General features: G+C 48.3%; 1 protein-coding gene across 2 annotated transcripts in view; it reads right to left on the minus strand.

The window, feature by feature from the left end:
• Nucleotides 1-12,919, minus strand: part of SMARCB1 (SWI/SNF related, matrix associated, actin dependent regulator of chromatin, subfamily b, member 1) — a 37,094-nt gene that overhangs the window by 15,838 nt on the left and 8,337 nt on the right. For both annotated transcript variants that reach the window (XM_045535087.1, XM_045535086.1), the window contains exons 4-5: nt 11,600-11,737; nt 9,252-9,379 (exon numbers count right to left, since the gene is read on the minus strand). In XM_045535087.1, coding sequence (XP_045391043.1) covers nt 9,252-9,379; nt 11,600-11,737 — 266 coding nt within the window. The remainder of the gene's footprint in view (nt 1-9,251; nt 9,380-11,599; nt 11,738-12,919) is intronic.

The raw sequence follows: 12,919 nt of genomic DNA on the forward strand, positions 1-12,919 counted from the left end.
ATGAGCTCACAGAGGAGCCTCTGCGACCAGCCAGACCTCAGCAGGGTCCCACTCAGTCAAATCTTCTCCCCCTGCTCTGCACGGCTCTTGTAACCCACACGTCACTGCCAAGATACCTCACTGGGACAGACAAGGCAAAGCCAGGAAAGAATTCCCAGAGCAGAGAGCATGATTCCACCACAGAGAACCAGGTCTGCTTAACAGGTGAGCCCCGCTATTTCCTCCTCCCAGCACGGGGGTGCCCAGCAACAGCTCACTCGGCAAGGCAAGTGTTTTACTTTGGAGACTGCAGCAGAAACCTCAAGTGCTCAGGCTAAGCACCCTGTGAGTACACTGCCTAGAGCTGCTGTCCCCAACCCCCAGGCCACAGCACGCAGCACAGCAGGAGGTAGGCATCACCGGTCCCTGGTGTCAAAAAGGTTGGGGACCGCTGGCCTAGAGTACTTTTTTAATTCAACGTTTTTTCTTTTTAATTTTTTTTTTAGTCTGTTTTTGTTTCTTGTTTTTTGTTTTTTTGAGACAGAGTCTCACTCTGTCACCTGGGCTAGAGTGCCGTGGCGTCAGCCTAGCTCAGAGCAACCTCAAACTCCTGGGCTCAAGTGATCCTCCTGCCTCAGCCTCCCGAGCAGTGGGGACTACAGGTGTACGCCAACATGCCTGGCTAATTTTTTCTACTTTTAGTAGTGATGGGTCTCGTTCTTGCTCAGGCTGGTCTCAAACTCCTCAGCTCAAGCAATCCCTCCGCCTCGGCCTCCCAGAGTGCTAGGATTATAGGCATGAGCCACCATGCCCGGCCTAATTCAACTTTTTCCTTTGGGATAATTGTAGATTCATGTGCAGTTGTAAGAAACAACAGAGAGATTCCAGGCACAGTGTGCCAAGTCTCCCCCAGTGGCAACACCTTACAAAACAAGATCATAATCCCACAATCAAGATCCCAAAGTCAAGACACAGGACCCTCCCCCGCCCATCCCTCCTCAACCCTGCACCTGCTCACCATCTCCCTGTCTGCAGTCTTCTCCTTTCAATAACGTTATGTAAATGGAACCATATAGCATGTAACTGTTTGGGATTAGAGTTTTTCACTCAGCAAAATCCTCCAGAGATTCATTCAGGTTGTTAATAATACTTCCTTTTTATCGCCATGGGTCATTCCATGGTGTGGAGTGCAGTTTCACTATTCACCCTCTGAAGGACATACCGGCATTTCCAGTTTCTGGCTTCTATGAATAAAGCTGCTATGAACATCCGTGTGTAGGCTTTTGTGTAAACATGTCTTCATTTCTCTGGGATAGGTGTCCAGGAGTGCAACTGCTATGGTAGCTGCATGTTCAGTTTCAAAAAGAAACTGCCAAACGGTTTTCCAGGGTGGCTGAACCAGCCGTGAGTGACCCGGTCCCTCCACATCCTCACTACTTTTTATAGGTGTGGAATGACAGTGTGGCTTTAATTTGCATTTCCCTAGTAGCTAATGATGAGGAACATCTTTTCAATGTTTATCTGCCATCTGTATGTCTTCAGTGAAATATCCCTTCATGTCTTTTGCTCACATTTTATTGGGACCGTTTGCTCTTTACTGTTGAGTTTTTAAAGTTCTTTATATAGTCTAGAGCCTAGTCTTTTACTGGATATGTGGTTTGCAAATATTTTCTCTCACTCTGCTGCTTGTATTTTCACTGTTTTAACAGTGTCTGTTGCTGAGCAACGTTTTTTTGTTTTTTGTGTTTTTTTTTTTTGAGACAGTCTCACTTTGTTGCCCGGGCTAGAGTGAGGGCCGTGGTGTCAGCCTAGCTCACAGCAACCTCAAACTCCTGGGCTTAAGCAATCCTTCTGCCTCAGCCTCCCGAGTAGCTGGGACTACAGGCATGCGCCACCATGCTCGGCTAATTTTTTCTGTATATATTTTTAGTTGTCCAGATAATTTCTTTCTATTTTTAGTAGAGATGGGGTCTCGCTCAGGCTGGTCTCGAACTCCTGACCTCGAGCGATCCACCCACCTCACCCTCCCAGAGGGCTAGGATTACAGGCGTGAGCCACCGTGCCTGGCCTGAGCAATGTTTTTTAACATTGATGAAGTCCAATTTTTTTAGTATTTGCTATAGTAGATTGTGCTTTTGGTGTCCAAGAACTCTTTGTCTAGCCCTAGATCCCTAAGATTTTCTCCTTTTTTCCCCCAAAATTTTATAGATTTTGTTTGTTTCTTTTTTGTTGGAGACAGGGTCTTGCCGTGTCACCCAGGCTAGAGTGCAGTGGTGCAATCATAGCTCATGCAGTCTTGAACTCTTGGGCTCAACCAATCCTCCTGCCTCAGCCTCCCAAGTAGCTGGGACTACAGGTGTATACCACTGTGCCTGGCTAATTTTTTCTATTTTTAGTAGAGATGGGGTCTCGCTCTTGCTCAGGCTGGTCTCCAACTTCCGGCCTCAAGCAATCCTCCCGCTTCAGCCTCCCAAAGTGCTAGAAAGTGCTAGGATTATAGGTGTGAGCCACCGTGCCCACCCTATAGTTCTATGTTTTATATTTAATCTATGACACATTTTGAGTTAATTTTTAGGTCAAGGTTCATTTATTTGCCTATGGATGTCTAATTGCTCCAGCACCATTTTGTTCAAGAGCTATCTTTCCTCCACTGAATTGAGTTTGCACCTTTGCAAAAAAAAAAAAAAAATCAGGAAGGCACGTTTGTGTGGGTCTGTTTCTGGATTTTCAGTTCTGTTCCATCAATGTATGTGTTTGTCACTTCATAAATACCAGTCTTGATTACTGTAGCTATATAGTAAGCTTTGAGACTGGGTAGAATGATTACTCCCACTTTATTCTTCTTTTTCAAAATTGCTTTAGCTATTTTAGTTCCTTTGCCTTTCCAAACAAATTTTAGAATTATCTTGTCTATATCTACAAAAACCTTGCTGGGATTTTCATAGAAACTGCATTAAACTCGTGTATCAATTTAGGTAAAACTGGCATTATTTTGAGTCTTTAAACCAGTCTCTCCATTTATTCAGTTTGTTTGCTTGTTTTTAAAGAGACAGGTCTTTCTCTGTCATCCAGGCTGGAGTGCAATGGCGTCATCGTAGCTGACGCAGCCTTGAACGCTTGGGCTCAAGCAATCCTCCTGACTCAGCCTCCCAAGAAGCTAGGACTATAGGCACGTGCCACAACACTCAGCTAATGTTTCTTTATTTTTTGTAGAGATGGGGTCTGACTATGTCACCCAGACTGGTCTCGAACTCCTGGCCTCAAGTGTTCCTCCCATCTTGGCCTCCCACAGTGGTGGGATTGCAGGTGTAACCCACTGTGTCTTGCCTTATTTAGATCATCTTTAGTTACTTTCATCAGGTTTTGTAGGTTTTGGTATGTAAGTTCTGTACATGTTTTGTTAGATTTATATCTAAATATTCCTTTTTTATTAAGTGATTATAAATAGTAATGTATTTTTAATTTCTGTGTCTGTGTTCATCAATAGTACATAGAAATAAACTGATTTTTGCATGTTTATCTTGTATCCTGTGACCTTACTAAACTGTTATTAGTTCTAGTTTTCTGTAGAACCCTTGGGATTTTCTACACAGACAACCATGTCATTTGCAAATAGGATTTTACTTTTTCCTTTCCACTCTATACGGTCTTTTATTTCTTTTTCTTGTCTTACTGCACTAGCTAGAACTTCCAACACTATGTTGAATAAGAATGCTGACAGCCGACATCCTTGCCTGTTCCCCATCTTTGGCAGAAAGCACTCAGACTTTCCCTACCACAGGGTTTTTAGCTACAGGGCTTTTTGTAGATGCCCTTTATCAAATGGAGGCTATTTCCTACTATTTCTAATTTTCTGAGAGTTTTTTATCATCAGGTTTTGAATTCTAGCAAATGCTTTTTCTGTATCAATTGATACGGTCGTGTGATATTTCTTCTTTAGTCTGTTAATATGGTGAATCCCATGGATTGAGCTTCAAACACTGGACCAGCCTTGCATCCCTGTGATAAACCCCATTTGGTCCTGGTGTATAATTTGTATTAATTCTTTTTATATGTTGCTGAATTCTATTTGCTAATATTCTGCTAAGGATTTTGCATCTATATTCATAAGGGATATTGGTCTGTATTTTTCTCTTTTTTTGGCACTATCTTTAGATTTGGTGTCAGGGTAATACCAGCCTTGTGAAATGGATTGGGAAGTCCTTCCTCCTCTTCTATTTTCTGAAAGACATTATATAGGATTGGTGTTAATTCATCTGTAAATGTTTGGTAGAATGCTCCAGTGAAATCACACAGGCCTAGAGATTTCTTTCTTGGGGATTTTTAAGTTACAAATTCTATTTCCTTAGTAGTTAGAGGGCAATTCAAATCATCCATTTGATGCTGGGTCAATTGCCGTCATTTGTGTGTTTTGCAAGGAATTGACCCACTTCATGTAAGTTGTCAAATGTATACGTGTACAGTTGTTTGTGTTATTCCCTTCCTTTCGACATCTGCAGGGTCAGTAGTGATATCCCACTTTACTCTCGATAATGGTGATTTATGTTTCTCTCCTTTGTCAGTCTTGCTAGAGGTCGGCAATTCTATGGATCTTTCAAAGTACTGGCTATGTCTGAATTTTCTCCACTGTATTTATTTCCAATTTCATTGATTTCTACTCTGCTCTTCATTATATCCTTCCTTCTCCTCGCTTTGGTCTCATTTTGGTTTTTCGGTTCTTGAGAGCTTAGATTACAGATCTGAAGCTTTTCCTGTTTTCTAATACATGCACTGGTGCTACAGGTTATCCTCGCACCATATGTTATCTTTACCCCACGAATTTTTATATTGCATTTTCATTTTCATTCAGGTCCACGTACATTTTTCAATTTCCCTATAGACTTGCTCTATGAACCCCGAACTACGTAGAAGTGTGCTGTGTAGTTTTAAGGTATGTGAGTCCATCCCTGCTGGAGAGCATACTCTGTGTGGCTTCGAGTCTGTTCCATTTGCTGAGGCTTGTTGTATGACACATGATATGGCTCACATGGTATACGTTCCATAAGCACTTGAAAAGAATGCATATTTGACCACACTGCAGTTTTCTATAAATGTTAGATTCTTTGGGTTGATGGTGTTTTTGAGTGCTTAAGTCATCTTGCTGGTTTTCTGCCCAGTTGTTGAGAAAGGAATGTTAAAGTCTCTAATATGACTGTGGATTTGTCTGTTTCTCCTTTCACTCCATCTGCTTTGCTTCACATATTTTCCAGCCCTGTTGCGGCTGCATACATATTTACAATGGCTATGTCTTCTTGGTGGACTGACATTTTTATCATTATTTAACGTCCTCTGTCTCTGGTAATTCTCTTTGCTTTGAAGTCTGCTTTACTTGATACTAACATTGCCACTTCTGCTTTCCTTTGGTTAGTGTTTAGATCTTTTTCCATCTTCTTACTTTCAACCTACTTACTTCATTATATTTCAAATGACTTTCTTGAATATAACATATAGTTCAGTCATTTAAAAAACATCCATTCTGCCAATCTCTATCTTCTGACTGGTAAGTATTCGCATGTTAGGGCTTAAGTCTGCCATTTTATTTTATTTTCTGTTTTTTTCTCTGTTTTCTTTTTCCTGTCTGCCTGTGGGTTACTTGAACACTTTTTAGAATTCCATTTTCATTTTCTACAGTATTTTTGAGGGTATCTCTTTGTATAGCATTTTTTGTGGTTCTCTAAGTCTTACACTATATATGCATAACTTATTAGTCTATTGGTTTATTTTACCAATTCAAGGGAAGAAACCTTACCACACTATACCTCTTTACCCTGGCTCATTGATAATATAATTATCTTAAATCTTTCCTCTACATACATTTAGAACCACATCAGATGGTGTTATAATTTGTGTTTCAACTGTCAAACATAATTTAGAAAATCAAACAGGAGAAGGAAAGCCTGTTTTATGGATCTACATTTTTGCTTATATGTTTTCCTCCTTCCCAAGTTTCTTCTCTTATCATTTCCTTTCTTTGAGCCATTCTTTTAGGGCAGGTCTGCAGGTGACAGTTTCTTTCACCTGAGAACGCCTTGATTCCCTCTCTATTCCTGAGGGATATTTTCACTGGGTATAGGATTCTAGGTTAACAGCGCTTTTCTTTCAGCACTTGAAAAATATCACGCCACTTCCTCCTGCCTCCATGGCTTCTGATGAGAAACCCACTGTCATTCTGTTCATAATTACCTTTCCCCTATAGGTAAGTTGTTTTACTTCAGAACCAGCAGTTCAGAGAAGCTCCACTTCAAGTCCTTTTCAGAGAAGCTAACCTTGAACTCATTACAAACTGATGCCTTCCAAGAGCCTGTCTGGGAAAATCCTGGCTACTAAGGATGGCCTGAAGACCATACAGTTCATTCACGCTTCTCAAGTAATGCTACTTCACATTTTGAAACTCCTTTGTGATAAAGCCTCTCATGCCCACCTTTAAGATTATTTGAAATTTCAAAGTAAATTAGATATGACTAAGAACAGGAAATCAGTAGCAACGGTGGCGTGGCCTGCTAACCACCACTTAAGAATCACGGCCCTCACACGTGCTAAATACCACCCAGGGCGGAGCAAGAGTCCACAGAACAGCGCTGTTTTGGTCCTCTACGTGTTTATACTAAACTGCATGCAGTGGGGATCGCATTTTACGTGAGGACTCCTATGAGGACCAGGCCAGCAAAGCTCCCAGTGGAGTTCATGGATGATGCTGGTCTTTGTCACATCACAGCGTGTCCTCTTCATGCGGGCTGTGGGGAAAGGGTCTCTGAGATCGAAGTACTATGTGATTCTGCTTCTGTGGAGCCACAGGCTGCCGCTGATCTTGCCCACACCGAGAACCGAGAACCGTGGAACCAACCCTCACGATTCGTCCTGCCGGGCTCTGAAAGGCTGAGAGCCTTGCCCACCTCGCCGCGACGTGCACCCACTGCGACCCGAGCAGGCAGCAGGGTGCTGGCTTCCCCGCGCAGCGCCCGGGTCCGTTTGCTCCTTTACCCGGTTTTTCCTACCCACGCCTTTTCTATTTGCGTTAGTCTTCTGTAGCCGGTGTCCTCACGTAAGCTGTGTTACATCCCTTCTGGAACAGGGTGGGGTTACAAATAAACAGAACTTTCTACGTGCTGCTGAAAGAAAAGTAACAAGACAACACACGTACCGATTCCATGTGAACAACTGGCCAGATCCTACACAAAGTGCTACGAGAAAAGCAGCAACAGAGAAGCTCCCTGACCTCAAAGGTTGAAATGCACAGGGAGAGAGGAATTAACAAGTAACCATGATGCGAGCCAGCTAAGTGGGGGAGTCAGCAAAGATAACAGGCAATGTGCAGCACTGGTGGTGGCCTGGTGGTGGCCTGGTACCCATGGGCTGTCCTGTCCACGTGCTGCGGCGTCACCAGCAAACTGTATCTGCCCTGTCATCACTCGGTACAATCTCCTGGATCTTCTCACCGGTGTCCCTCCCCCACCAATGTCCCCTCTCACCAGCTAACCTGGGGGCCCCAGAGGGCAGGTACCTGGCTCTCAGACCTCGTTCCCAGGACTGGGCAGAGGCCCTTGGACTCAGGCCTGGCACACCAAGTGCCTGGGGATGATCAAGGGAAGAAACCTAATCCTTCCAGAAAGCTCAAGGCAACCACACATCAACAACCACTCACACTGTCCCTCAGGAAATCTCCTCTGGGAGAAAATGCTGCAAGCAAATATGCTGTCAGCCACGGGCCGTCCACAGCAGGGGGAGTTTTAGCAAAGTAAGGCACCTCGAACCCACAGAAAATTCTGCACCACTTATGGAGACCAAAGAAACCATGAAGATACTTAAAAGTGAAGAAAAATAAAAAGATACTTGTACTATAATGACAACTATGTTAAAAATATTTGCATGTGGAAATAACTAGCAGTGAAAAGGTAGAATCTGAATATTATTAGGGTGGTGAGACTCTGATGATTTTAAACTTTTATGCATTTAAAAATGATAAAGCAGGTGTGGTGTTGAGTGCCTGTAATTCCAGCTACTCAGAGGCTGAGGTGGGAGGGTCGCTTGAGGCCGGGTGTTTGAGACCAGCCTAAGCAACACAGCAAGACCCCATCTCTAAAATAAAATAAAGTTAAAATGATATTTACTGCTTTTTGTCTGAATATAAATGATATGTTCTGTTTACAGCAGCACAATTCACAATTGCAAAGATGTGGAAACAACCCAAGTGGCCATGAATCCACGGGTGGATTAATAAAATGTGGTATATGTGTAGCATGGAGTACTACTCAGCCACAAAAAACAATGATGATCTAGCACCTCTTGTATTATCCTGGATGGAGCTGGAGCCCATTCTACTAAGTGAAGTATCACAAGAATGGAGAAACAAGCACCACGTGTACTCAGCATCAAATTGGTATTAACTGATCAACACTTATGTGCACATACAGTGGTAACATTCATCGGGTGTTGGGCAGGTGGGGGAGGGGATAAGGGGAGGGGTATATTCACACCTAATGGGTGCGGTGTGCACCGTCTGGGGGATGGACATGCTTAAAGCTCTGACTCGGGCGGGGCAAAGGCAATAAATGTAATCTAAACATTTGTACCCCTGTAATATCCTGACATAATAATAAAAAATAATATATTCATTATAAAAATTCTGTCATACTTAGGAAAAAATAAAGAAGAAAATAAACACATGCATAACCCTCCCTCCCAGACGGGATAAGCACACACAACACCCTGGGCATGTACCTTCTCCCCTTTCTGTCTACATTTGCACACAGGGAGTTACACTTGGGAAGAGCCTGGAGAGACGGTGTCTGGGCCAGGACCTGCAGTGCAAGGACACCCAGCGGGAAGAGCAGTGAGGGCGGGGGCGGAGGCCAGGGAGGGCACAGCCACAAATCAAGAGCGGGTGGCAACGGGGCTGAAGCGGACGTGCGTGCGGGGCTGGGTGGCTGAAGCAGGTCTGAAAGGCACTGTCGTCTTCACCCGAGCCACTTGGACTGTCGTCCTGCCATGCCAGGCCCCTTGGACCACCCGACCTCAAGGGGAAGGAAGGAGCCGGAAGCGCACACACCCAGCCCACGGGGAACAGCAGCAGAACCAGGACCAAACCCGCTGTCCGCACCTTCCGAAACCGCACCACGGTGCCCTGAATGTCAGGTCCAGTATCTGCCAGGCAGGCAGCTGGCCAGGGGACCGTTAGGACAGAACGCGTTAGGGGAGGGGACAGCTGGGCCCAGCAGAGACGGGACGCCTCCTACCATTCATGTTCCAGGTGAAGGCGTCCCGCAGCTTCTGCCCATCGATCTCCATGTCCAGCCGGATGGGGACCAGCACCTCAGGCTGGGACGCGTTCTCATGGATCACAGCTGGGTCATGGTCATCAAAGCTGAAAGTGAAAGGGCAATGGTCAGCCGGAGCACCAGGGCCCAGGGATGCGAGCTTTCCCCTCGTCTCTGCACCAGGGGTCACTGCCACCCTGGCTAGGGGGAAAGGCCACTTGTCAATTAACATCTGAGGCAGCACAGACCAGGCCAGCACAGCCACAGTTCAGTGGGGGCAGGAGGAGCTTCAAATGACAAGTGCCAGCCTGTCTGTGGCAAATGCTGCAAAAGGGCAGAACTGCGTACTTCACAGACGCACGGGGAACGGACGGGAAGCTGCTGACCCGGGCAGCGCTGGAACAAGACCTAGAGATACTGCAAAGGGAGAGTCAAGCCTGAAAGCAGGCAGGACTTTCACAGAAAGCTGTGGGAAAGCAAAAAGGCATTTCCAGAAGAGGAAACATTCCGGCAAAGGCTGAGAGGCAGGAGGAAGAGGGAACTGCTGAAGGAGCATCAACAGACCCCTGAAGGCAGAGCGCAGAGTCCGGGGAGCATGTGGGGGGCAGTCCCAGGAGACACTGCAAAGCTGGTGGTGTCGAAGTGCCCACAGGCTGTGGAACCTGGCCTCTGCCTTGAGGAAGCCCCAGGGGGACACTAAGCAAGGGAACTGAGTATTTGGGGAAGACAGAGCGGGAAGAGATGGGCGGGCAGGCCCTTGAGAGCGGCCCGGGGGCCAGGGGAGGCCTAGGGGTGTCTGGGAGCATGGAGACGGCTGAGGACAGCCCTCGGGAGCTTGGGAGGCGGACGACACACAGGGAGGGAAACACACTGGGTGCTGGGCACGGATGCCTGGGAAACGCGGACAGGAAAAGGGGCAGGAGTGGCCATCCTAAAGCGGGAAGCGACACTCAAATAGGGATGGGAGGAGGGTGGAAAGGAGGGAAGGAAAAGAGAGAGAAGGAAAGGAGGGGAGGCGGGAAGCAGATGGGAGGGAGGGGAGGAGGGAAGGAGGGAAGGAGAAAAAGAAAAAGTGGAGGAGGGAGGACGGGTGAGCCTTGGAGATGTTGGCGAGAAGCGACCTCGGCAGAGGCCCTGGGCGGCCCAGCATAGCGAGGCGGGTACTGTGAGAGGGGCAGAGAGCGGCAGCCGTGGTGGCACCAGCTTCCACTGAGTGTGACAGGGAGTCTGGAGGATTCCGTGGGGAGGAGAGACACGATCTGCCCAGAGCGAAGAGGCCCACGCCAGCTGCGAAGCTGAGAAGGCAGCGGGGAGGCCAGGCAGGCGCAGCCGCCATCCCTCAGCGACGGCCGTGGGGAGCTGGCCCAGGTGGGCCCAAGTAGGGCGGCGCTGAGACCAGAGCTGAGACTCGGTTTGAGTGACAGAGAGGGAGCAGCCGGGAAAGCGGCCTGGGCGGGGGAGGCTGGATCAGCAGGCCGAGGCGGAGAAGTCCACAGGCAACGGGCAGGGGGGCCGGGGGGCCGGGGCGCAGAGGTGAACATGGGCTGGGAGCCTGAAAACAGCCCCCAAAAGACATCTACGTCCTCATCCCCAAAACCTGTGACTGTCACCTCATATGGCCAAAAGAAGGGACTTTGCAGATGAGATTAAGTGAAGGATCCTGAAGATTATCTGGGTGAGCCCTAAATTACATCACAAGTGTCATAAGAGAGACACGGAGGAGAGATTTCACACACACAGAGGCCACGCGACCACGGAGGCAGAGACTGGGGATGCGGCCACACGCCAAGGACCATGGCAGCCACCAGAGCTAGAAGAGGAAAGGACTGATTTGCCCCAAGAGCCTCGGGATGGGGCACAGCCCTGCCCACACCTGATGTCGGCCCGAACTGATTTTGTTCTCCTGGCCCCGGGAACTGTGAGAGGAGAAACTGGCGCTGCTTCAAGCCGCCCAGTTCACAGTGGTTTGTTCCCGCGGCCACAGGGAACCCAGGCGGGCATGGGAACCGCCAGACTGGCTGGGGCCCGCTCTGAGAGACTGAGGGCGAGGACGGGCCCAAGGACTGTGCCCCTGGGCCGGGGCCTGAGTGCTGGAGGAGTGAGGAGAACACAGCGAGGTGACAGCAGGCAGTGCCAGGCAGGCTGCAGAAAGCCACAGACGACATCTGGAAGTCTGGGACAAGGCAGTTCAAGGAGGAGGCGGCAGTGTGGCCTTTCAGGAGGCACAGGTCAGAGCAGAGTGTTTTTCCGGGGAGGACGAGACTAAACTGTGCTGGAGACCCGCAGCGGACGCCGTGCAGAGAGCGAGCGCGTTGACGCGGCCTCACCACAGGGGGAAGGTCCTCTTCTTGTCCCGGCCCATGCGGTTCCTGTTGATGGTCGTGGAGCAGGGCACGGCGTCCAGGTGGTGGGAGCTGTTGGGCAGGGTGGGCACCCACTGGCTGTTCCTCTTGGCCTTCTGCTCTCTGGGGAGACAGAGGAAAGGCGCCCGCTGTCAGTCTAGGAGTCCGATCCTGCCCACTAGGCATCAGTTCATGCTCAGAGACGCCCCCGCTGGGCTCCAGGCCACTGTGGGAGTCACCTGTGCACCCCTGTGCTGCAGGGGTCCACTCCCCAGGCTCTCAATGCCACCCAGAGGCACCCAGGTGAGGACAAGGGTGCAAAGCGGATACAAGACACAACCCTGGGCACACGTGGGCTGCTCACCCACAGCCGCAGCGTGCCACGCTACACACCACGCTGATTCCCACAGAAGCACGTCCCTGACGCCGGCTGGGGCACGATGGGCTTCCTGGGACAGCAGCCACCAGAGTGGAGCCTTGGACACCGATCGCAGGTTCAACCCTGCTGCCGAGCTGGGGTGACACCCAAAGTGATTTAAATAACCCAGGTTCCATGAGGGCTTGCTTTTTTCTCTGAATTCCAGGTTGCTTTTACTACGAGGAAATACCAAAAGCTACTTAGGAATATTTTAAACTGAGGCTCCAGGGCTGGGTTGGACACACGTGGGCTCTCGGGTTCCACTGTGCTCTGCACATTCCCCTGGTCCCCGGCAAGAATGCGAGCAAGAAAGGGCAGTGCTGTGTCACTCCCCTGGGTGCCCCCAACACCCACAAGATGGCTCCGGCAGTAACTGCGACAGTTCAGAGCAAGTGACCACAAATGCCCAGCAGCGCCGTCTAAGGAGGGACCCGGGGAGCCAGCACGTGCGCCCTTCCTTCCACGAGGCAGTGGAGGGCGGGGAAGTGGCGAAACCTGCCCGGGCCCTGGGCCCTTTAACACGTTGACTGCCACACACAAAGTTCCCAGAAACTTTTCCTTGGGGCCATGGTGTTTTATTAGAAAAATAGAATAAAGGCTTCAAGTGTAATTTAAAGGTAAATATAAATAGAAGAATGAAATTTATTGACTTTTATTTAATCTACATTTTGAGAATTAAACTGTCAATATTAACAAATAAGAACATCAACAAGTAAGATTTTCTATCTGCTTCACGCGGCCCCAGTGTCAAAACCAGAGTGAGTTAAATACAGCTCTCGTGGCAGTTAATGTGTTAACTCTTGTTAATGTGTTAACTCTTTTCTCGTCCAAAGCAGGGGCCACCTGCAACTCTGACGCTGAGGCAGGGACCCCCTCTTGACTGTGGT

Source organism: Lemur catta, chromosome 21, assembly GCF_020740605.2.
Source record: "Lemur catta isolate mLemCat1 chromosome 21, mLemCat1.pri, whole genome shotgun sequence".
NCBI classification, from domain to species: Eukaryota; Metazoa; Chordata; class Mammalia; order Primates; family Lemuridae; genus Lemur; species Lemur catta.